Here is a 24,866-nt window from a genome sequence, read left to right as displayed (position 1 = left end):
GTCCTCACCACCACTGTCCCCGCTGTCAGTCCTCACTAGCACTGTCCCGCTGTAAGTCCTCACCAGCACTGTCCCGCTGTCAGTCCTCACCACCACTGTCGGTCCTCATCACCACTGTCCCACTGTCAGTCCTCACCACCACTGTCCCCGCTGTCAGTCCTCACTAGCATTGTCCCGCTGTCAGTCCTCACCACCACTGTCCCGCTGTCAGTCCTCACCACCACTGTCAGTCCTCACCACCACTGTCAGTCCTAACCACCACTGTCCCCGCTGTCAGTCCTCACTAGCACTGTCCCGCTGTAAGTCCTCACCAGCACTGTCCCGCTGTCAGTCTTCACCAACACTGTCGGTCCTCACTAGCACTGTCCCACTGCCAGTCCTCACCACCGTCAGTCCTCACCAGCACTGTCCCACTGCCAGTCCTTACCACCACTGTCATTCCTCACCACCACTGTCAGTCCTCATCACCACTGTCAGTCCTCACCACCACTGTCAGTCCTCACCACCGCTGTCAGTCCTCACCAGCACTGTCAGTCCTCACCACCACTGTCCCACTGCCAGTCCTTACCACCACTGTCATTCCTCACCACCACTGTCAGTCCTCATCACCACTGTCAGTCCTCATCACCACTGTCAGTCCTCATCACCACTGTCAGTCCTCACCACCACTGTCCCCGCTGCCAGTCCACACCACCACTGTCCCACTGTCAGTCTTCACCACCACTGTCGGTCCTCACCACCACTGTCAGTCCACACCACCACTGTCCCACTGTCGGTCCTCACCACCACTGTCAGTCCTCACCACCACTGTCCCACTGTCAGTCCTCACCACCACTGTCCCACTGTCGGTCCTCACCACCACTGTCAGTCCTCACCACCACTGTCCCACTGTCAGTCCTCACCACCACTGTCGGTCCTCATCACCACTGTCCCACTGTCAGTCCTCACCACCACTGTCGGTCCTCATCACCACTGTCGGTCCTCACCACCACTGTCGGTCCTCACCACCACTGTCGGTCCTCACCACCACTGTCGGTCCTCACCACCACTGTCAGTCCTCACCACCACTGTCAGTCCTCACCACCATTGTCGGTCCTCACCACCACTGTCAGTCCTCACCACCACTGTCCCACTATCAGTCCTCACCAGCACTGTCCCACTATCAGTCCTCACCAGCACTGTCCCACTGTCGGTCCTCACCACCACTTTTAGTCCTCACCACCACTGTCCCACTGTCGGTCCTCACCACCACTGTCGGTCCTCACCACCACTTTTAGTCCTCACCACCACTGTCCCACTGTCGGTCCTCACCACCACTGTCGGTCCTCACCACCACTTTTAGTCCTCACCACCACTGTCCCACTGTCGGTCCTCACCACCACTGTCGGTCCTCACCACCACTTTTAGTCCTCACCACCACTGTCCCACTGCCAGTCCTTACCACCACTGTCATTCCTCACCACCACTGTCAGTCCTCATCACCACTGTCAGTCCTCACCACCACTGTCAGTCCTCATCACCACTGTCAGTCCTCATCACCACTGTCCCCGCTGCCAGTCCACACCACCACTGTCCCACTGTCAGTCTTCACCACCATTGTCGGTCCTCACCACCACTGTCAGTCCTCACCACCACTGTCCCACTGTCAGTCCTCACCACCACTGTCAGTCCTCATCACCACTGTCCCACTGTCAGTCCTCACCACCACTGTCGGTCCTCATCACATGAAAGTACGTGTCCTTCAGGTCGATGGAGGTGAACCAATAGTGAGTAATTCTGAATTTGTAGCCCCTGAAGTGCTTGTTTAATGCACTAAAATGGGATGCAAAGTCCCAGCACTTCTGGGAACCAGGAAATACCAGCTGTACCATCCGTCCTGGACCTCTGACATAGGACCCACACTGACAGAAACACAACGAATGGTAGCTTGTACCCCGACGTCACCGTTAGCATAATCAAGGGCGACACTGCACATGTGCACCATTTGTCGACACAGACAGCGAGTGTCCCGTAAAGTGTCATCTGGAGGGGTGGAACGCCACCTTGTGTACTGGGAGAATTTTGTAATATTTTATTAGCTCTAAAACAGCGATACTGCGGTACCGCCACTGTGAAAAGGTAACAACCTCTCTGGACTTAAAGTGATGCTTCACTGTCCCCTATGTGCACCACGTCATTGTTCTCTCTCTCTGCTGTGTCCACTGAGCCGTTGGGCCCACCCTGCAACCTCATTGGATAACGCTGGGCAGGCCTCTTGCTAGCTGTCACTCAAATGCGAGGGGCCGAAGCTCATTGGCTAGAACTCATATTGCTAGGGGGCTGAAGCTCATTGGCTAGAACTCATATTGCTAGGGGGCTGAAGCTCATTGGCTAGAACTCATATTGCTAGGGGGCTGAAGCTCATTGGCTAGAACTCATATTGCTAGGGGGCTGAAGCTCATTGGCTAGAACTCATTTTGCTAGGGGGCTGAAGCTCATTGGCTAGAACTCATATTGCTAGGGGGCTGAAGCTCATTGGCTAGAACTCATATTGCTAGGGGGCTGAAGCTCATTGGCTAGAACTCATATTGCTAGGGGGCTGGCCCACGCGGGGGGAAATGTAGGGAAATGGCGAGGCACAGCTTCAAGAAAACACTCTCTTTCAAACTAGGGATTTCGTGGCTAATTGAGGAAAAGAAGTAATTATGCTCATAGATTATGCATTTATGACACATCAAGCCCAAACGGGGAGGTTTAAAAAATACCGGAGCATGTTTTAACATACTGCTGTAAAGAAATGCCCACAACAAATACAGTAGTAGACCTATATGTAACTATAGTGTTCCTATCTCTTACGACAGTCTCTACCTGCTCTTTTGGACGTACGGAGCAGGTTCACTCTGTGGTTTTCTATAGTCATTATAATAACATGTTCAGCCATGCTTCAAGACAAATACCAACCCAAATGTCACACATTCTAATGCACACATTCTAATGCACGCATTTGAATGCACACATTCTAATGCACACATTTTAATTCAAACATTCTAATGCACACATTCTAATGCACACATTTTAATTCAAACATTCTAACACACACATTCTAATGCACACATTCTAATGCACACATTCTAATGCACACCAAAAAAGACCAAAAAAAGCCCAAATGATTGTGCCGTTATCCAATACATATATGATATAAGCTACTGCACATTACACACGACAGAAACACATAAAAGCCTGTAAGTCTAGCTAGCTATATGCTCTCTTGGGTAAATACATTAAACTAGCTCCAGTAGGCTAATATTTTTGAGTGTGAACTGTATTACTGTACTGTATTGTATTATACTGTGTTATATGGACTGGAATTACTCACATCATTCAAACCATGATGAAGCAGAAGACAACATGAGATTCTGGTGCAACACATGCATGCGGCCTACAAAGTTACAAGTATAGGCTAGCAAATGTGATTTTAATTTTGAAATATAATACGACCTATTTGAATAATTAGTAGGCTGACGCATATATACCTTTCATAATATTTCCCATAAAGTTATTAGCCTACCTCCTCTCTCTCTCTATTGTTGCTTATTTCCTTCCTCGCTTTCAACAGTTAAATGAAATAAGTTTAATTTTCCTCATCTTCCTCATTCTAATGACATCCTTGAATAATATAGAACTAAAATTAGATGCAAAAGGCTTTCACTTCTCTTCACAAGGATTGAATGGTTATGGGTCTGAATGAATAACTGCTATAGCCTACCACCATCTGAATGGTTATGGGTCTGAATTAATAACTGCTATTGTCTACCACCATTTGATTGGTTATGGGTCTGAATTAATAACTGCTATAGTCTACCACCATCTGAATGGGTCTGAATTAATACTCTGCTATAGTCTACCACCATCTGAATGGGTCTGAATTAATAACTGTTATAGTCTACCACCATCTGAATTAATAACTGCTATAGTCTACCACCATCTGATTAGTTATGGGTCTGTATTAATAACTGCTATAGTCTACCACCATCTGAATTAATAACTGCTATAGTCTACCACCATTTGATTAGTTATGGGTCTGTATTAATAACTGCTATAGTTTACCACCATCTGATTGGTTATGGGTCTGAATTAATAACTGCTATAGTCTACCACCATCTGAATGGTTATGGGTGTGAATTAATAACTGCTATAGTATACCACCATCTGATTGGTTATGGGTCTGAATTAATAACTGCTATAGTATACCACCATCTGAATGGTTATGGGTCTGAATTAATAACTGCTATAGTCTACCACCATCTGATTGGTTATGGGTCTGAATTAATAACTGCTATAGTATACCACCATCTGAATGGTTATGGGTCTGAATTAATAACTGCTATAGTCTACCACCATCTGAATGGGTCTGAATTAATAACTGCTATAGTCTACCACCATCTGAATGGTTATGGGTCTGAATTAATAACCTATAGTCTACCACCATCTGATTGGTTATGGGTCTGAATTAATAACCTATAGTCTACCACCATCTGAATGGTTATGGGTCTGAATTAATAACTGCTATAGTCTACCACCATCTGAATGGTTATGGGTCTGAATTAATAACTGCAATAGTCTACCACCATCTGAATGGGTCTGAATTAATACTCTGCTATAGTCTACCACCATCTGAATGGGTCTGAATTAATAACTGCTATAGTCTACCACCATCTGAATGGTTATGGGTCTGAATTAATAACTGCTATAGTCTACCACCATCTGAATGGTTATGGGTCTGAATTAATAACTGCTATAGTCTACCACCATCTGAATGGGTCTGAATTAATACTCTGCTATAGTCTACCACCATCTGAATGGGTCTGAATTAATAACTGCTATAGTCTACCACTATCTGAATGGGTCTGAATTAATAACTGCTATAGTCTACCACCATCTGAATGGTTATGGGTCTGAATTAATAACTGCTATAGTCTACCACCATCTGAATGGGTCTGAATTAATAACTGCTATAGTCTACCACCATCTGAATGGTTATGGGTCTGAATTAATAACTGCTATAGTCTACCACTATCTGAATGGGTCTGAATTAATAACTGCTATAGTCTACCACCATCTGATTGGTTATGGGTCTGAATTAATAACCTATAGTCTACCACCATCTGAATGGTTATGGGTCTGAATTTATAACTGCTATAGTCTACCACCATCTGAATGGTTATGGGTCTGAATTAATAACTGCTATAGTCTACCACTATCTGAATGGGTCTGAATTAATAACTGCTATAGTCTACCACCATCTGAATGGTTATGGGTCTGAATTAATAACTGCTATAGTCTACCTCTATCTGAATGGTTATAGGTCTGAATTAATAACTGCTATAGTCTACCACCATCTGAATGGTTACGGGTCTGAATTAATAACTGTTATAGTATCTGAATGGGTCTGAATTAATAACTGCTATAGTCTACCACCATCTGAATGGTTACGGGTCTGAATTAATAACTGTTATAGTCTACCACCATCTGAATGGTTATGGGTCTGAATTAATAACTGCTATAGTCTACCACCATCTGAATGGTTATGGGTCTGAATTAATAACTGCTATAGTCTACCACCATCTGAATGGGTCTGAATTAATACTCTGCTATAGTCTACCACCATCTGAATGGGTCTGAATTAATAACTGCTATAGTCTACCACTATCTGAATGGGTCTGAATTAATAACTGCTATAGTCTACCACCATCTGAATGGTTATGGGTCTGAATTAATAACTGCTATAGTCTACCACCATCTGAATGGGTCTGAATTAATAACTGCTATAGTCTACCACCATCTGAATGGTTATGGGTCTGAATTAATAACTGCTATAGTCTACCACTATCTGAATGGGTCTGAATTAATAACTGCTATAGTCTACCACCATCTGATTGGTTATGGGTCTGAATTAATAACCTATAGTCTACCACCATCTGAATGGTTATGGGTCTGAATTTATAACTGCTATAGTCTACCACCATCTGAATGGTTATGGGTCTGAATTAATAACTGCTATAGTCTACCACTATCTGAATGGGTCTGAATTAATAACTGCTATAGTCTACCACCATCTGAATGGTTATGGGTCTGAATTAATAACTGCTATAGTCTACCTCTATCTGAATGGTTATAGGTCTGAATTAATAACTGCTATAGTCTACCACCATCTGAATGGTTACGGGTCTGAATTAATAACTGTTACAGTATCTGAATGGGTCTGAATTAATAACTGCTATAGTCTACCACCATCTGAATGGTTACGGGTCTGAATTAATAACTGTTATAGTATCTGAATGGGTCTGAATTAATAACTGCTATAGTCTACCACCATCTGAATGGTTACGGGTCTGAATTAATAACTGTTATAGTATCTGAATGGGTCTGAATTAATAACTGCTATAGTCTACCACCATCTGATTGGTTATAGGTCTGAATTAATAACTGTTATAGTCTCTGAATGGGTCTGAATTAATTACTGCTATAGTCTACCACCATCTGAATGGTTACGGGTCTGAATTAATAACTGCTATAGTCTACCACTATCTGAATGGGTCTGAATTAATAACTGCTATAGTCTACCACCATCTGATTGGTTATAGGTCTGAATTAATAACTGCTATAGTCTACCACCATCTGATTGGTTATGGGTCTGAATTAATAACTGCTATAGTCTACCACCATCTGATTGGTTATAGGTCTGAATTAATAACTGCTATAGTCTACCACCATCTGAATGGTTATGGGTCTGAAATAATAACTGCTATAGTCTACCACCATCTGAATGGTTATGGGTCTGAATTAATAACTGCTATAGTCTACCACCATCTGATTGGTTATAGGTCTGAATTAATAACTGTTATAGTCTCTGAATGGGTCTGAATTAATAACTGCTATAGTCTACCACCATCTGAATGGTTATGGGTCTGAATTAATAACTGCTATAGTCTACCACCATCTGAATGGGTCTGAATTAATAACTGCTATAGTCTACCACCATCTGAATGGTTATAGGTCTGAATTAATAACTGCTATAGTCTACCACCATCTGAATGGGTCTGAATTAATAACTGCTATAGTCTACCACCATCTGATTGGTTATAGGTCTGAATTAATAACTGCTATAGTCTACCACTATCTGAATGGTTATAGGTCTGAATTAATAACTGCTATAGTCTAACACCATCTGAATGGGTCTGAATTAATAACTGTTATAGCCTAACACCATCTGAATGGGTCTGAATTAATAACTGTTATAGTCTAAACCATCTGAATGGTTATGGGCCTGAATTAATAACTGCTATAGTCTACCACCATCTGAATGGTTATGGGTCTGAATTAATAACTGTTATAGCCTAACACCATCTGAATGGGTCTGAATTAATAACTGCTATAGTCTACCACCATCTGAATGGGTCTGAATTAATACTCTGCTATAGTCTACCACCATCTGAATGGGTCTGAATTAATAACTGCTATAGTCTACCACTATCTGAATGGGTCTGAATTAATAACTGCTATAGTCTACCACCATCTGAATGGTTATGGGTCTGAATTAATAACTGCTATAGTCTACCACCATCTGAATGGGTCTGAATTAATAACTGCTATAGTCTACCACCATCTGAATGGTTATGGGTCTGAATTAATAACTGCTATAGTCTACCACTATCTGAATGGGTCTGAATTAATAACTGCTATAGTCTACCACCATCTGATTGGTTATGGGTCTGAATTAATAACCTATAGTCTACCACCATCTGAATGGTTATGGGTCTGAATTTATAACTGCTATAGTCTACCACTATCTGAATGGGTCTGAATTAATAACTGCTATAGTCTACCACCATCTGATTGGTTATGGGTCTGAATTAATAACCTATAGTCTACCACCATCTGAATGGTTATGGGTCTGAATTTATAACTGCTATAGTCTACCACTATCTGAATGGGTCTGAATTAATAACTGCTATAGTCTACCACCATCTGAATGGTTATGGGTCTGAATTAATAACTGCTATAGTCTACCACCATCTGAATGGTTATGGGTCTGAATTAATAACTGCTATAGTCTACCACCATCTGAATGGTTACGGGTCTGAATTAATAACTGTTATAGTATCTGAATGGGTCTGAATTAATAACTGCTATAGTCTACCACCATCTGAATGGTTACGGGTCTGAATTAATAACTGTTATAGTATCTGAATGGGTCTGAATTAATAACTGCTATAGTCTACCACCATCTGAATGGTTACGGGTCTGAATTAATAACTGTTATAGTATCTGAATGGGTCTGAATTAATAACTGCTATAGTCTACCACCATCTGATTGGTTATAGGTCTGAATTAATAACTGTTATAGTCTCTGAATGGGTCTGAATTAATTACTGCTATAGTCTACCACCATCTGAATGGTTACGGGTCTGAATTAATAACTGCTATAGTCTACCACTATCTGAATGGGTCTGAATTAATAACTGCTATAGTCTACCACCATCTGATTGGTTATAGGTCTGAATTAATAACTGCTATAGTCTACCACCATCTGATTGGTTATGGGTCTGAATTAATAACTGCTATAGTCTACCACCATCTGATTGGTTATAGGTCTGAATTAATAACTGCTATAGTCTACCACCATCTGAATGGTTATGGGTCTGAAATAATAACTGCTATAGTCTACCACCATCTGAATGGTTATGGGTCTGAATTAATAACTGCTATAGTCTACCACCATCTGATTGGTTATAGGTCTGAATTAATAACTGTTATAGTCTCTGAATGGGTCTGAATTAATAACTGCTATAGTCTACCACCATCTGAATGGTTATGGGTCTGAATTAATAACTGCTATAGTCTACCACCATCTGAATGGGTCTGAATTAATAACTGCTATAGTCTACCACCATCTGAATGGTTATAGGTCTGAATTAATAACTGCTATAGTCTACCACCATCTGAATGGGTCTGAATTAATAACTGCTATAGTCTACCACTATCTGATTGGTTATAGGTCTGAATTAATAACTGCTATAGTCTACCACTATCTGAATGGTTATAGGTCTGAATTAATAACTGCTATAGTCTAACACCATCTGAATGGGTCTGAATTAATAACTGTTATAGCCTAACACCATCTGAATGGGTCTGAATTAATAACTGTTATAGTCTAAACCATCTGAATGGTTATGGGCCTGAATTAATAACTGCTATAGTCTACCACCATCTGAATGGTTATGGGTCTGAATTAATAACTGTTATAGCCTAACACCATCTGAATGGGTCTGAATTAATAACTGTTATAGCCTAACACCATCTGAATGGGTCTGAATTAATAACTGCTATAGTCTACCACCATCTGATTGGTTATGGGTCTGAATTAATAACTGCTATAGCCAATCATCATCACGCATTCGCTCTTTTTTCAAAGTACCCGTGAGTCCTATTGGCTGCTGTATTTGAACATTCAGCAAACAAGAGTGTGCGTCCCTCTTCAAATAGTCTATTGGTATAACAAATGCAACAAAAAAAAAACGATGTCCAGCAAGCTATTCTAGTCTATCTTTTCCTGCATGGGACTCCAAGATCTAAGGAGCGTTGTTTAACCTGTCTAGGAGAAGGGTGCCGCTAGCGGCACTCCCCCCCCACCCCCACTGAAAAGGCAGAGCCGCGAAATTCAAAAAAAATATTTTTTTAAAATATTTAACTTTCACACATTAAAGTCCAATACAGCTAATGAAAGACACAGATCTTGTGAATCCAGCCAACATGTCCGATTTTTTAAATGTTTTACAGGGAAGACACAATATGTAAAGATGTAAATCTATTACCTAAAGACACATTAGCATAATCCACCATCTTTTATTTGTCCACCAACACCAGTAGCTATCACCAATTCGGCTAAACTAAGATATTTATAGCCCCTAACCAAGAAAAAAACTCATCAGATGACAGTCTGATAACATATTTATGGTATGGGATAGGTTTTGTTAGAAAAATGTGCATATTTCAGGTAGATGGCATAGGTTACAATTGCACCCACCGTCACAAATGGACTAGAATAACTACATAGAGCAACGTGTTTACCTACTTACTAATCATCAAACATTTCGTAAAAATACACAGCATACACTAATCGAAAGACACAGATCCTGTGAATACAGACAATATTTCAGATTTTCTAAGTGTCTTACAGCGAAAACACAATAAATCGTTATATTAGCATAGCACATAGCACATAGCAGCCCAGCATTGATTCTAGCCAAAGTGAGCGATAACGTCAACATCGCCAAAATATATATTTTTTTTCACTAACCTACTCAGAATTCTTCAGATGACACCCCTGTAACATCACATTACAACATACATATACAGTTTGTTCGAAAATGTGCATATTTAGACACCAAAATCATGGTTAGACAATGTGAAATGTAGCCCAGCTGGTGAGAAAATGTCCGTGCGCCATATTAGACAGTGATCTACTCTTATACATAAATACTCATAAACGTGACTAAAAAATATAGGGTGGACAGGGATTGATAGACAATTTAATTCTTAATACAATCGCGGAATTACATTTTTTAAATTATCCTTACTTTTCAATACAGTTTGCGCCAAGCGAAGCTACGTCAAAAAACATGGCGTCCTAAGCCACTAACATTTTTCGACAGAAACACGATTTATCATAATAAAAATGTCTTACTTTGAGCTGTTCTTCCATCAGTATCTTGGGCAAAGGATCCTTTCTTGGGTCTAATCGTCTTTTGGTGGAAAGCTGTCCTCTTGCCATGTGGAAATGCCAACTGCGTTCGGGATGAACTGGAAGCGTGCCCAGCCATTCACAGCGTTTCAGAAATAAATGTCCCAAAATCGCACTAAACGGATATAAATTGCTATAAAACGCTTTAAATTAACTACCTTATGATGTTTTTAACTCCTATAACGAGTAGAAACATGACCAGAGTAATATTACTCCCTCCACTAATGCTTGGAACAGGTGCGGGTCGGTGTCCTCCACGCGCATAACGCAGCTCCAAAAGACTTACTAGCTACAGGGTTTTTTAATTTATAGTGCCTGTGAACGCGCAATCGACCCCATTGAAATCGTCATCACGTAAAGGCATCCAGGGGAAGACGTAAGCAGTGTCCGTATACTCATAGCAATAACTGTGGCCTTTTAACTGACTCCAGATCAGGGGCCAAAATTTCTGAAATCTGACTCCATGTCAGGGAAATTGCTGTAGAATGGGTTCTGTTCCACTTAGAGACAAAATTTCAACTCCTATAGAAACTATAGACTGTTTTCTATCCAATAATAATAATAATATGCATATTGTACGATCAAGAATTTTGTGGGAAGCCGTTTCAAAAATTACACGATTAGCATAAATAGTGACAACAGCGCCCCCAGCCTCAACAGGTTAAGGAGAGAGGCCAGCAGGTGCTTGTGTATTGCGCAAGAGACAGAGGATATAAATTAGGAGCTTATTATACATAACCCATCATTAATTAGCTACATATAAGGCTAATACTGCATTGAATGTATGACCTGAAAGAGGTAGGCTGAGACATATATTTATAGGCCTATATATGTCAATCTAGAACAGCATTATCTATTTTGAATGATATTTGAGTTGATGGAGAGAGAGAAAGACGGAGAGGGAGAGAGAGTGCTCGCTCGTGCACGGACTTAAAGCAACGATATAGAAGTGTTCTAAAACTCTGCAGCTGCAATGAAATAAATAGAAAATCTTCGCAATTAAACGAATATAAAGGTGACACCTGAAAGCCAGAAGGAGATGGGTAAATTAGACGTGTATTCTGTCTTTTAATTACTGTAGCATGGGCTATGCTGCAGCAAATTCAGGCCTACCTGTCACAAGAAAAAAAGTTACCATGAGATGATAGGTCTACATGCATTGTGTACTGCCCTCCACCCTGAGATGGGCTGTCTGTCCCCACCCGGAGATGGGCCGTCTGTCCGCACCCTGAGATGGGCCGCCTGTCCGCACCCTGAGATGGGCCGCCTGTCCGCACCCTGAGATGGGCTGTCTGTCCCCACCCGGAGATGGGCCGCCTGTCCGCACCCTGAGATGGGCCGCCTGTCCGCACCCTGAGATGGGCCGCCTGTCCGCACCCTGAGATGGGCTGTCTGTCCCCACCCGGAGATGGGCCGCCTGTCCGCACCCTGAGATGGGCCGCCTGTCCGCACCCTGAGATGGGCCGCCTGTCCGCACCCTGAGATGGGCCGCCTGTCCCCACCCGGAGATGGGCCGTCTGTCCCCACCCGGAGATGGGCTGTCTGTCCCCACCCGGAGATGGGCTGTCTGTCCCCACCCGGAGATGGGCTGTCTGTCCCCACCCGGAGATGGGCTGCCTGTCCCCACCATGAGATGGGCTGCCTGTCCCCACCCTGAGATGGGCTGCCTGTCCCCACCCTGAGATGGGCTGCCTGTCCACACCCTGAGATGGGCTGCCTGTCCACACCCTGAGATGGGCTGCCTGTCCCCAACCACCCTGAGATGGGCTGCCTGTCCCCACCCTGAGATGGGCTGCCTGTCCCCACCCTGAGATGGGCTGCCTGTCCCCACCCTGAGATGGGCTGCCTGTCCCCACCCTGAGATGGGCTGCCTGTCCCCACCCTGAGATAGGCTGCCTGTCCCCACCCTGAGATAGGCTGCCTGTCCCCACCCTGAGATGGGCTGCCTGTCCCCACCCTGAGATGGGCTGCCTGTCCCCACCCTGAGATGGGCTGCCTGTCCCCACCCTGAGATGGGCTGCCTGTCCCCACCCGGAGCGTTGAGGATTCATCATACAGAGGCCGTAGAGCAGCCAGATTTAGACATCTCATATCATTTAACAGTTCCGTTTCACGCCATGCTGTTCATACAAATCGTTTATTATAATTTACCGGTTTTCTCACAGTTATTTATCCCGGGAAAAGGAAGTGTTTTTTTGGGGCGTTAAATCTCAGTAACCAGGTTCCCAATATTTAACCCTAGTATCCACTCCTTACCTGCTGAGGTTGCCCATGCTGTCTGTCATGTCCATCTGCCTGTCGTAGATGTCCATGCCCTTCCCAACACTGTGCATGCTCTTGATAGACATGGTCCTGGGCAGAGTGGTCTGTCTGTGTTGCTGCATCATCATCAGATTCCCCTGAGACGCAGATGACATCTAATAACAATGCATAATATTCAATTATAATAATACATTTTCAATTGTATAGCGCTTTTCATTATACCAAAGCTCTACTTAGGCAAAAAAATTAAAATAAAAGAACAATTAAAACTACCACGACATAAAAAAAAACATACATTTAGAATCAAGGCAGGTAAAATAGCAATATAGGACTAGATGCTGAGAATCCTCTCAGATTAGCCCTGGTCCATCATGGGGCTATGTGAATATGTGAACCCTTCCGAGTGGCGCAGAGGTCTAAGGCACTGCATCTCAGTGCTACAGGCGTCACTACAGACCCTGGTTCGATTCCAGGCTGTATCAAAACCGGCCATGATTGGGAGTCACATTGGGCGGCGCACAATTGGCCCAGCGTCGTACGGTGTAGGCCATCATTGTAAAATAAGAACTTGTTCTTAACTGACTTGCCTGGCTAAATAAAACAAAAACAAATGTGTGTCCCCTCACTTCTCAGAGTTGTTGTATTAATTTTGTGTATTCCGTTTTGCTTTCTGACCTCACATAACAAATGTCCATGCAAATGGGCAATAAACGTATCGCATCGCAATCCTCACCTGGCCCATCATGAATCCTCCTCCACCGCCGCCTCCACCGCCGTAGCTACTTCCCCCAGAGGGGAGGGTGGAAGCCCCAGACATGACGAAGCCTCCCCCTCCACCGCCGTAGCTACTTCCCCCAGGGGGGAGGGTGGAAGCCCCAGACATGGAGCCCATGGACATTCTGTTGTTCCTGTTGTTGATCCTGCTGATGGTGCGGTACGCTGGCCCTTTAAAGGAATGCTGCTGCTGGACCATCATCATCTCCTCTCCTCCCTACCAGAAATATAAATGTTCATTCAAAAAAAATAAAATAAAAATAAAATAAAAACGGGCTGTAAATATAATAATATTTATATTGTAATGCAAATTAAATTAACATATTTGCTTTCACAAACACCTGAAAAGCTAGTTTGGACGGAGTGCATTATTTGTCCCTAAATACATTTAAAATGTATTTGAAATAGATAACTCATTTTCACATGCCACGGAACATATAAGAATTGTAATGTGTTAATCTCATGTGAAACTTTCGGTAGGGTTTCCACCAACCATCCTCATGGGGGCTTGGTAGGTCATGGACCCTCCTCCTCCTCCTGCCTGTCTCATCTGGGTCCCAGAGCTGTAGGCTCCTCCATTGACGGTGCTGTAGACAGACTGCTGGCGGTTGAATGTGGCATCGTGGTCCGAGACGAGGCTGACCCCATCGCTGCCATCCGCATCCACCCAGGCTGCCACTGGGGACGGCTGAAAAAAGATTCAGAACGAGTCAGAATCAGAAAACTACCACATCAATACAGACAGACAACATCAACATCAATACAGACAGACAGACAACATCAACATCAATACCACATCAATACAGACAGACAACATCAACATCAATACCACATCAATACAGACAGACAACATCAACATCAATACCACATCAATACAGACAGACAACATCAACATCAATACCACATCAATACAGACAGACAACATCAACATCAATACCACATCAATACAGACAGACAACATCAACATCAATACCACATCAATACAGACAGACAACATCAACATCAATACCACATCAATACAGACAGACAACATCAATACAGACAATATCAACATCAATACAGACAACATCAACATCAATACAGATTGAACATCAACATCAATACCACATCAATACAGACAGACAACATCAACATCAATACAGACAACATCAACATCAATACCACATCAATACAGACGGAGGACATCAACATCAGTACAGACAGACAACACTTGAAAGAAAAACCTTACGTTGACATTGACACAATACACACAGAACACATAATGTAGTGTATCTAAAGTCAGATACCTGAGCGGGCATGTTCTGGAGCCTAACGGAGCGCAGGGACATGGTCTCTAGGTCTGGGCCGGGAGCACGGCTCATCGCCCGGTTCACGGTGGACATCTGTTGCCTCATGGCCCCTCCTCCTCCAACCTGGGAGAACAGAGTTAATCAGCACACTGGTACACATACAGTATTAACATATGCCCCCCCCCCAAATAAAAAAATAACTGTGCCTTGCTTCAGATGTCCAAAAGGATTTGTATGGTAGTCGAAGAATAAAGTAACTCATTAATGTGGTACCTGGTAACCCCCTCCCCCCTGGTAGCCCCCGCTCAGGCTCATGTTATCGTGGTACTGGTACCCTCCTCCTCCTCCTCCTCCTCCTCCTCCTCCTCCACCCCCCATGCTGAGCCTCTGACCACCACTCAGGTCCATCGCCGACCGGGAGGAGAAACCACCAGAGTAGTGAGACATCCTGGGTGCCTGGGACAGAGGAGGAAGAGGAGGAGGAGGGGGGGGGGGGGATAGGAGGAGAAGTTGAAAAAATATTGTATTGTACATTTTCATTAACGTCCATGGAAATGAGTCTTTATTGCTTTTAACCAGCCGCCAAGACACAGACTGTAAACCCCCCCTTGGTCAAGGGCACTACGGCAGGATGAAAGGCATGGTGAATCGTTATTACTACTCAATAATGAAGGCCTGGGGGGTGATCAATAATGAAGGCCTGAGGGGGTGATCAATAATGAAGGCCTGAGGGGGTGATCAATAATGAAGGCCTGGTGGGTGATCAATAATGAAGGCCTGGGGGGTGATCAATAATGAAGGCCCGGGGGGTGATCAATAATGAAGGCCCGGGGGGTGATCAATAATGAAGGCCCGGGGGGTGATCAATAATGAAGGCCCGGGGGGGGTGATCAATAATGAAGGCCTGGGGGGGTGATCAATAATAAAGGCCTGGGGGGGTGATCAATAATAAAGGCCTGGGGGGGGGGTCAATAATAAAGGCCTGGGGGGTGATCAATAATGAAGGCCTGGGGGGGTCAATAATAAAGGCCTGGGGGTGATCAACAATGAAGGCCTGGGGGGGTCAATAATAAAGGCCTGGGGGTGATCAATAAAGAAGGCCTGGGGGGGTCAATAATGAAGTCCTGGTGGGTGATCAATAATGAAGGCCTGGGGGTGATCAATAATGAAGGCCTGGGGGAGGTGATCAATAATGAAGGCCTGGGGGAGGTGATCAATAATGAAGGCCTGGGGGAGGTGATCAATAATGAAGGCCTGGGGGGGTGATCAATAATGAAGGCCTGGGGGGGTGATCAATAATGAAGGCCTGGGGGGTGATCAATAATGAAGGCCCGGGGGGTGATCAATAATGAAGGCCTGGGGGGGTGATCAATAATAAAGGCCTGGGGGGGGGGTCAATAATAAAGGCCTGGTGGGTGATCAATAATGAAGGCCTGGGTGATCAATAATGAAGGCCTGGGTGATCAATAATGAAAGCCTGGGTGATCAATAATGAAGGCCTGGGTGATCAATAATGAAGGCCTGGGTGATCAATAATGAAGGCCTGGGGGTGATCAATAATGACGAGAGATCAGGATGACATGTTTAACTGACAAAGACAAGCGGAGACATGCCAGGAGCCTGGGAGAAAACTCCAGGACATATCTCAGTAAACTGGTAGACCATATTTGGCTCAGCTTCCAGATGGCGAACTTCACCATTCCATCAGTGTTGTTGACATGATCTTGTTAGCGGTCGGAGTGAACAACAGGGCCTTCTCTCTCGACCTTGGGAGGAAACCCTCCCTAACTCAGACTCAATGGATTCTTAGAATAAGCTTATTGTTTTTCAGAAACCACATACAGCATGTTATCTGACTGTTATCAGAAAAAAACGTATTTTTGGTTTTTCGAAGGCCAGAGGCATATTTCTGTCCTGTATGTTGAGAATGACAAATGATTGTGGTTCTATCGCTAAACGTCTACTGCTAATGCTAATCACTATGACTCCGCCTCTATGACCCCGCCTCTATGACCCCGCCTCTATGACTCCGCCTCTATGACCCCGCCTCTATGACTCCGCCTCTATGACTCCGCCTCTATGACCCCGCCTCTATGACCCCGCCTCTATGACCCCGCCTCTATGACTCCGCCTCTATGACTCCGCCTCTATGACTCCGCCTCTATGACTCCGCCTCTATGACTCCGCCTCTATGACTCCGCCTCTATGAGCGGGGACAACAAACTCTGACCTTTCCAGATCTACCTTCAGTAGATCCTGTAAACCCTGTGACTGTCATAAAAAGGGAGTGGTTCATGTCTATGTACTAGTGTTGACACAAGTAAAAACTCTGTGTACCTACATTCTGCAAAGCTAATTGTAAAAGTCATGGGGAAATTGTTGAGTTGAGATTTCATTTTTTTTGCAGTCAACAAGGCCACTATAATGGAGTTCTTTCCGTCGTTACCATTACCGTGTACATGTGGATCATTTACTTACTGTATATATTCTACTGTATGTACCACAGGAGGTTGGTGGGACCTTAGTTAGGGAGGACGGGCTTGTGGTAATGGCTGGAGCGGAATCAGTGGAATGGTTTTGAATACATCAAACGCATCCAGGTGTTTGATACCATTTCACTGATTCGTTCCAGACATTATTATGAGCCGTCCTCCCCTTAACAGCCTCCACTGGTGTGTCATGTATATCTGCTGAATCTAAAACACAATATACATCTGGTAAAATATGAAATTAATTAAATGAATGAATGTATGAATGGCAAGTTCATTCAACAATGTCATTGTGTAATGGTGTCATAGTCTAATGATATCTGCTATGCTAACGTGAGGTGGACACATTCTGACTGTGAGACGTGGAGGAATCTGAAGGGTGGACTTTAGGTCCTGGAGAGATTGGTGGAGAGCTGCTGTGAAATACCACACTTCCAGAGCGCCCAGAGAAGACCGAGCTCAATGGCTCTGGCAACACTGCACTGTGAAACCATCCCACTGCGTTGATAGCTGACTGTATTTACAGGAAGCTGCAGAGAGCGGTCACAGAGTTTAAGCTGCATATTTTCACGTAGGCAGATACGGTCTATAATATCTCTTTATTGGCAACAACACGTAAGTCTGCAGGGCTCGTTTAACCATCTGCTGAACATATCATGTGGTACTCAGAAACCATTGGATGTGTAATGAAGGCAATATTTTCCTAAGAAAATACTGAATGTAGGCCGATATTGTTTATAATACATTTATAATATATTTATAATACCTGGTCCCTAAAACTGAGTAGAACTCACCATGACAGGTGTGGAGGCTGTGGGGACATAGGACTACCACTCACCATGACAGGTGTGGAGGCTGTGGGGACATAGGACTACCACTCACCATGACAGGTGTGGAGGCTGTGGGGACATAGGACTACCACTCACCATGACAGGTGTGGAGGCTGTGGGGACATAGGACTACCACTCATCATGACAGGTGTGGAGGCTGTGGGGACATAGGACTACCACTCACCATGACAGGTGTGGAGGCTGTGGGGACATAGGACTACCACTCACCATGACAGGTGTGGAGGCTGTGGGGACGTAGGACTACCACTCACCATGACAGGTGTGGAGGCTGTGGGGACATAGGACTACCACTCACCATGACAGGTGTGGAGGCTGTGGGGACGTAGGACTACCACTCACCATGACAGGTGTGGAGGCTGTGGGGACGTAGGACTACCACTCACCATGACAGGTGTGGAGGCTGTGGGGACATAGGACTACCACTCACCATGACAGGTGTGGAGGCTGTGGGGACATAGGACTACCACTCACCATGACAGGTGTGGAGGCTGTGGGGACATAGGACTACCACTCACCATGACAGGTGTGGAGGCTGTGGGGACATAGGACTACCACTCACCATGACAGGTGTGGAGGCTGTGGGGACATAGGACTACCACTCACCATGACAGGTGTGGAGGCTGTGGGGACATAGGACTACCACTCACCATGACAGGTCTGGAGGCTGTGGGGACATAGGACTACCACTCACCATGACAGGTGTGGAGGCTGTGGGGACATAGGACTACCACTCACCATGACAGGTGTGGAGGCTGTGGGGACATAGGACTACCACTCACCATGACAGGTGTGGAGGCTGTGGGGACATAGGACTACCACTCACCATGACAGGTGTGGAGGCTGTGGGGACATAGGACTACCACTCACCATGACAGGTGTGGAGGCTGTGGGGACATAGGACTACCACTCACCATGACAGGTCTGGAGGCTGTGGAGACGTAGGACTACCACTCACCATGACAGGTCTGGAGGCTGTGGAGACGTAGGACTACCACTCACCATGACAGGTGTGGAGGCTGTGGAGACGTAGGACTACCACTCACCATGACAGGTGTGGAGGCTGTGGGGACGTAGGACTACCACTCACCATGACAGGTCTGGAGGCTGTATAGACGTAGGACTTAGAGCTGAACCCTGGGTTGAAGGTCTGGTACTTCATTGTTGAAGAACCGCCGTGTTCTACAAAACAAAAAGAGAGAGGGGAAATCAGAAAAAATGTCATGAATCCGCCCACCAAAAACTGATCCCATTTAAAGACAACACTAAGGAAGGACCTGAATCAGCCCACCAAAAACTGATCCCATTTAAAGACAACACTAAGGAAGGACCTGAAACATCAAACCAAAAATGGATCCCATTTAAAGACAACACTAAGGAAGGACCTGAATCAGCCCACCAAAAACTGATCCCATTTAAAGACAACACTAAGGAAGGACCTGAATCAGCCCACCAAAAACTGATCCCATTTAAAGACAACACTAAGGAAGGACCTGAATCAGCCCACCAAAAACTGATCCCATTTAAAGACAACACTAAGGAAGGACCTGAATCAGCCCACCAAAAACTGATCCCATTTAAAGACAACACTAAGGAAGGACCTGAATCAGCCCACCAAAAACTGATCCCATTTAAAGACAACACTAAGGAAGGACCTGAATCAGCCCACCAAAAACTGATCCCATTTAAAGACAACACTAAGGAAGGACCTGAAACATCAAACCAAAAACTGATCCCATTTAAAGACAACACTAAGGAAGGACCTGAATCAGCCCACCAAAAACTGATCCCATTTAAAGACAACACTAAGGAAGGACCTGAAACATCAAACCAAAAACTGATCCCATTTAAAGACAACACTAAGGAAGGACCTGAAACATCAAACCAAAACTATGAGGCCTTGTGTTTTTCACCGCCACACCTAAATTAAACATCGATACGATATTGACATAACTTGTTTAATGATATGGGACATGACATTGATATAACTAGTTTAATGATATGGGACATGCCATTGGTATAACTAGTTTAATGATATGGGACATGCCATTGGTATAACTAGTTTAATGATATGGGACATGACACAACATAGAGCAGAGATAGTACAGAGTAGGGATAGTACAGAGTAGAGATAGTATATGTATGTTATAGAACAATAACAATATGTATGTTATAGAACAATAACAATATGTATGTTATAGAACAATAACAATAACAATATGTATGTTATAGAACAATAACAATAACAATATGTATGTTATGGAACAATAACAATAACAATATGTATGTTATAGAACAATAACAATATGTATGTTATAGAACAATAACAATGTGTATGTTATAGAACAATAACAACAACAATATACTTTATTGAGCATTAACAATAGTAATATTCTGTATTCATTGAGCATTAACAATAGTAATATTCTGTATTTATTAAATATTAACAATAGTAATATTCTGTATTTATTGAATATTAACAATAGTAATATTCTGTATATATTGAATATTAACAATAGTAGTATTCTGTATTTATTGAACACTTCTATATAGCAGTGTAGTTTTACATACAGTATTTGTAATATGCATATTGCACAACCTGTTGAGACAGAAACCTTCATTTGGCCTTGTTAACTAGTTTCAGTGAAGCCAGATAACCGGTCAACCACCTGTGGCGTGTCTATGTGTGTGTCTCTGTGTGTGTGTCTCTGTGTGTGTGTGTGTGTGTGTGTCTCTGTGTGTGTGTGTGTGTGTGTGTGTGTGTGTGTGTGTGTGTGTGTGTGTGTGTCCAGCCTCGTCCAGCTAGTAAAGCCAGATAACCGTGTCAACCACCTGTGGCGTGTCTGTGTGTGTGTTTGTGTCTCTGTGTGTGTGTGTGTCTGTGTTTGTGTCTCTGTGTGTGTGTGTGTGTGTGTGTGTGTGTGTGTGTGTGTGTGTGTGTGTGTGTGTGTGTGTGTGTGTGTGTGTGTGTGTCTGTGTTTGTGTCTGTGTTTGTGTCTGTGTTTGTGTCTGTGTTTGTGTCTGTGTGTCTGTGTTCGTGTCTCTCTGTGTGTGTGTCTTTGTTTGTGTCTCTGTGTGTGTGTCTTTGTTTGTGTCTCTGTGTGTGTGTGTGTCTGTGTTTGTGTCTCTGTGTGTGTGTGTGTCTGTGTTTGTGTCTCTGTGTGTGTGTGTGTGTGTGTGTGTGTGTGTGTGTGTGTGTGTGTGTGTGTGTGTGTCCAGCCTCGTCCAGCTAGTAAAGCCAGATAACCGTGTCAACCACCTGTGGCGTGTCTCTGTGTGTGTGTGCCTGTGTGTCTCTGTGTGTGTGTGTGTGTGTCTGTGTTTGTGTGTGTGTGCGTGTGTGTGTGTGTGTGTCCAGCCTCGTCCAGCTAGTAAAGCTAGATAACCGTGTCAACCACCTGTGGCGTGTCTGTGTGTGTGTGTGTGTGTGTGTGTGTGTGTGTGTGTGTGTGTGTGTGTGTGTGTCCAGCCTCGTCCAACTAGTAAAGCCAGATAACTGTGTCAACCACCTGTGGCGTGTCTGTGTGTGTCTCTGTGTGTGTGTGTCTGTGTGTGTGTGTCCAGCCTCGTCCAGCTAGTAAAGCCAGATAACTGTGTCTATGTGTGTGTGTGTCCAGCCTCGTCCAGCTAGTAAAGCCAGATAACTGTGTCTATGTGTTTGTGTGTCCAGCTAGTAAAGCCAGATAACTGTGTCTATGTGTGTGTGTGTGTGTCCAGCCTCGTCCAGCTAGTAAAGCCAGATAACTGTGTCTATGTGTGTGTGTGTCCAGCTAGTAAAGCCAGATAACTGTGTCAGTGAACTGCAGAGGTCAGTCAGTCTGTTCTGCGACTCCTTCTGACTTAGTCTGTCACTAACACATGACTCTGTAATTACACACACAGACACACACCACCCTAAGATCACTGCTCTTTATGCCTCTCAGTGCTTTACTTATGCAGAAACATTTAATTAGTCACTGTTTCTCTTCCCCGAGGACGCTGTGTTGGGTCCAAATAGTATTTATTTTGTTTGAAATATTTTATCTGTGCTTTATTTGATGTTGTCTGGAGTAACACAACCAGTGGAGTAGCCCCGTTGCAGATCCTGCCCCTCCGGCACTACAAGCTTGCTCAATCACACACTCAAGGTGTTAGAAAGAAAACAAATACTAATTGCTCCCAGGTCAGGTTGGTGCCTGTAAACTACTACGTTATACAGCAATAACACGGATACACGTGAAAACAGGAAATGACCCAGAGGATTGATAGAACAGCAACTCTGAGATGCACAAAAAAAAACAATATAAGATTCAAAAATGGGTGAATATTTATTATTTTAACCATTCGGAATGAATGCTGAAAATTAACCGTCAAAAACACGTGGACACTGATGGTGGATAGGCGTAAACTCTGCGATCCGGCTCTGAGGCTCACGAGTTCAATCCCAGTTTTTGGCACTAGTTTGGATTCAGAAGTCAATTTCACCATTTTCTGTGAGATCTTTGTGAATATTTGTTCCCCACCAGGTAAATGAAGGATCTGTTACGACCAGCCTATGGCTATGACTCCCCCTTTAATCTAAGCAGTCATGTCACAACATGTGAAAAAATGTACATGTTATCACATAGTTCTTTTCTGCAGAGCTCCCTCCCTGGTTCTCACAAACATATTTCCTCAGGACAGGATATAATACCAGTCTATATATGAAGTGTTTATTTTTCTTCCCCGAGGACGCTGGGTTGGGTCCAAATAGTATTTATTTTGTTTGAAATATTTTATCTGTGCTTTATTTGATGTTGTCTGGAGTAACACAACCAGTGGAGTAGCCCCGTTGCAGATCCTGCCCCTCCGGCACTACAAGCTTGCTCAATCACACACTCAAGGTGTTAGAAAGAAAACAAATACTAATTGCTCCCAGGTCAGGTTGGTGCCTGTAAACTACTATATACATTGTAAACAATTGTTGTCCTTCTGCCTGTAGTAGAGGTCAAAATAGCAGATCATAGGTTTTGGTGAGGGGTGGTGTGTGTGTGTGTGTGTGTGTGTGTGTGTGTGTGTGTGTGTGTGTGTGTGTGTGTGTGTGTGTGTGTGTGTGTGTGTGTGTGTGTGTGTGTGTGTGTGTGTGTGTGTGTGTGTGTGTGTTAACAGGAACATGAGTTGTTGGTCTTGTATAATGTATGAATAAGGCCTAGTTAGTTAGTTTACAACACAAGGTAACTCTGGATGAGTGTCACCTTCGTAGCTCCCAGTGTTAGAGAGATTCCCTTATCTCTGCTCTCTGTATTATCTCTGCTCTCTGTACTATCTCTACTCTGTACTATCTCTGTCCTCTACTAGTTTTCAAAGACTCCAGCCACCCTTGTCATAGACTGTTCTCTCTGCTACTGCACGGCAAGTGGTACCGCAGTGCCAAGTCTAGGTCCAAGAGGCTTCTAAACAGCTTCTACCCCCAAGCTATAAGACTCCTGAACATCTAGTCAAATGGCTACCCTGACTATTTGCATTGCCCCCCCCCCCCCCCCACACCACTGCCACTCTCTGTTGTCATCTATGCATAGTCACTTTATTTAACTCTACCTACATGTACACACTACCTCAACTAACCGGTGCCCCCGCACATTGACTCTGTACCGGCACTACCCTGTATATAGCCTCCACATTGACTCTGTACCATATTGGTATTGTTCTATAACATACATATTGTTATTGTTCTATAAGATACATATTGTTATTGTTCTATAACATACATATTGTTATTGTTCTATAACATACATATTGTTATTGTTCTATAAGATACATATTGGTAGTGTTATTGTTCCATAACATACATATTGTTATTGTTCTATAAGATACATATTGGTAGTGTTATTGTTCCATAACATACATATTGTTATTGTTCTATAACATACATATTGTTATTGTTCCATAACATACATATTGTTATTGTTCTATAACATACATATTGTTATTGTTCTATAAGATACATATTGTTATTGTTCTATAACATACATATTGTTATTGTTCCATAACATACATATTGTTATTGTTCTATAACATACATATTGTTATTGTTCTATAAGATACATATTGTTATTGTTCTATAACATACATATTGTTATTGTTCTATAACATACATATTGTTATTGTTCTATAAGATACATATTGTTATTGTTCTATAACATACATATTGTTATTGTTCTATAACATACATGTTGTTATTGTTCTATAACATACATATTGTTATTGTTCTATAAGATACATATTGTTATTGTTCTATAAGATACATATTGTTATTGTTCTATAACATACATATTGTTATTGTTCTATAAGATACATATTGGTAGTGTTATTGTTCCATAACATACATATTGTTATTGTTCTATAAGATACATATTGGTAGTGTTATTGTTCCATAACATACATATTGTTATTGTTCTATAAC

The 24,866-nt window shown here is 43.3% G+C and overlaps 1 protein-coding gene across 1 annotated transcript in view; it reads right to left on the bottom strand.

Annotated features, from left to right (window-relative positions):
- Positions 1-24,866, bottom strand: part of LOC129854880 (plakophilin-3-like) — a 67,402-nt gene that overhangs the window by 30,493 nt on the left and 12,043 nt on the right. Inside the window, exons 2-7 of the mRNA XM_055922010.1 lie at positions 19,536-19,627; positions 15,382-15,564; positions 15,106-15,231; positions 14,313-14,507; positions 13,779-14,036; positions 13,040-13,200 (exon numbers count right to left, since the gene is read on the bottom strand). Coding sequence (XP_055777985.1) covers positions 13,040-13,200; positions 13,779-14,036; positions 14,313-14,507; positions 15,106-15,231; positions 15,382-15,564; positions 19,536-19,627 — 1,015 coding nt within the window. The remainder of the gene's footprint in view (positions 1-13,039; positions 13,201-13,778; positions 14,037-14,312; positions 14,508-15,105; positions 15,232-15,381; positions 15,565-19,535; positions 19,628-24,866) is intronic.

The sequence above is a fragment of the Salvelinus fontinalis genome, chromosome 5 (genome assembly GCF_029448725.1).
Source record: "Salvelinus fontinalis isolate EN_2023a chromosome 5, ASM2944872v1, whole genome shotgun sequence".
NCBI lineage: Eukaryota > Metazoa > Chordata > Actinopteri > Salmoniformes > Salmonidae > Salvelinus > Salvelinus fontinalis.
This window is presented reverse-complemented; position numbering and strand designations above follow the sequence as displayed.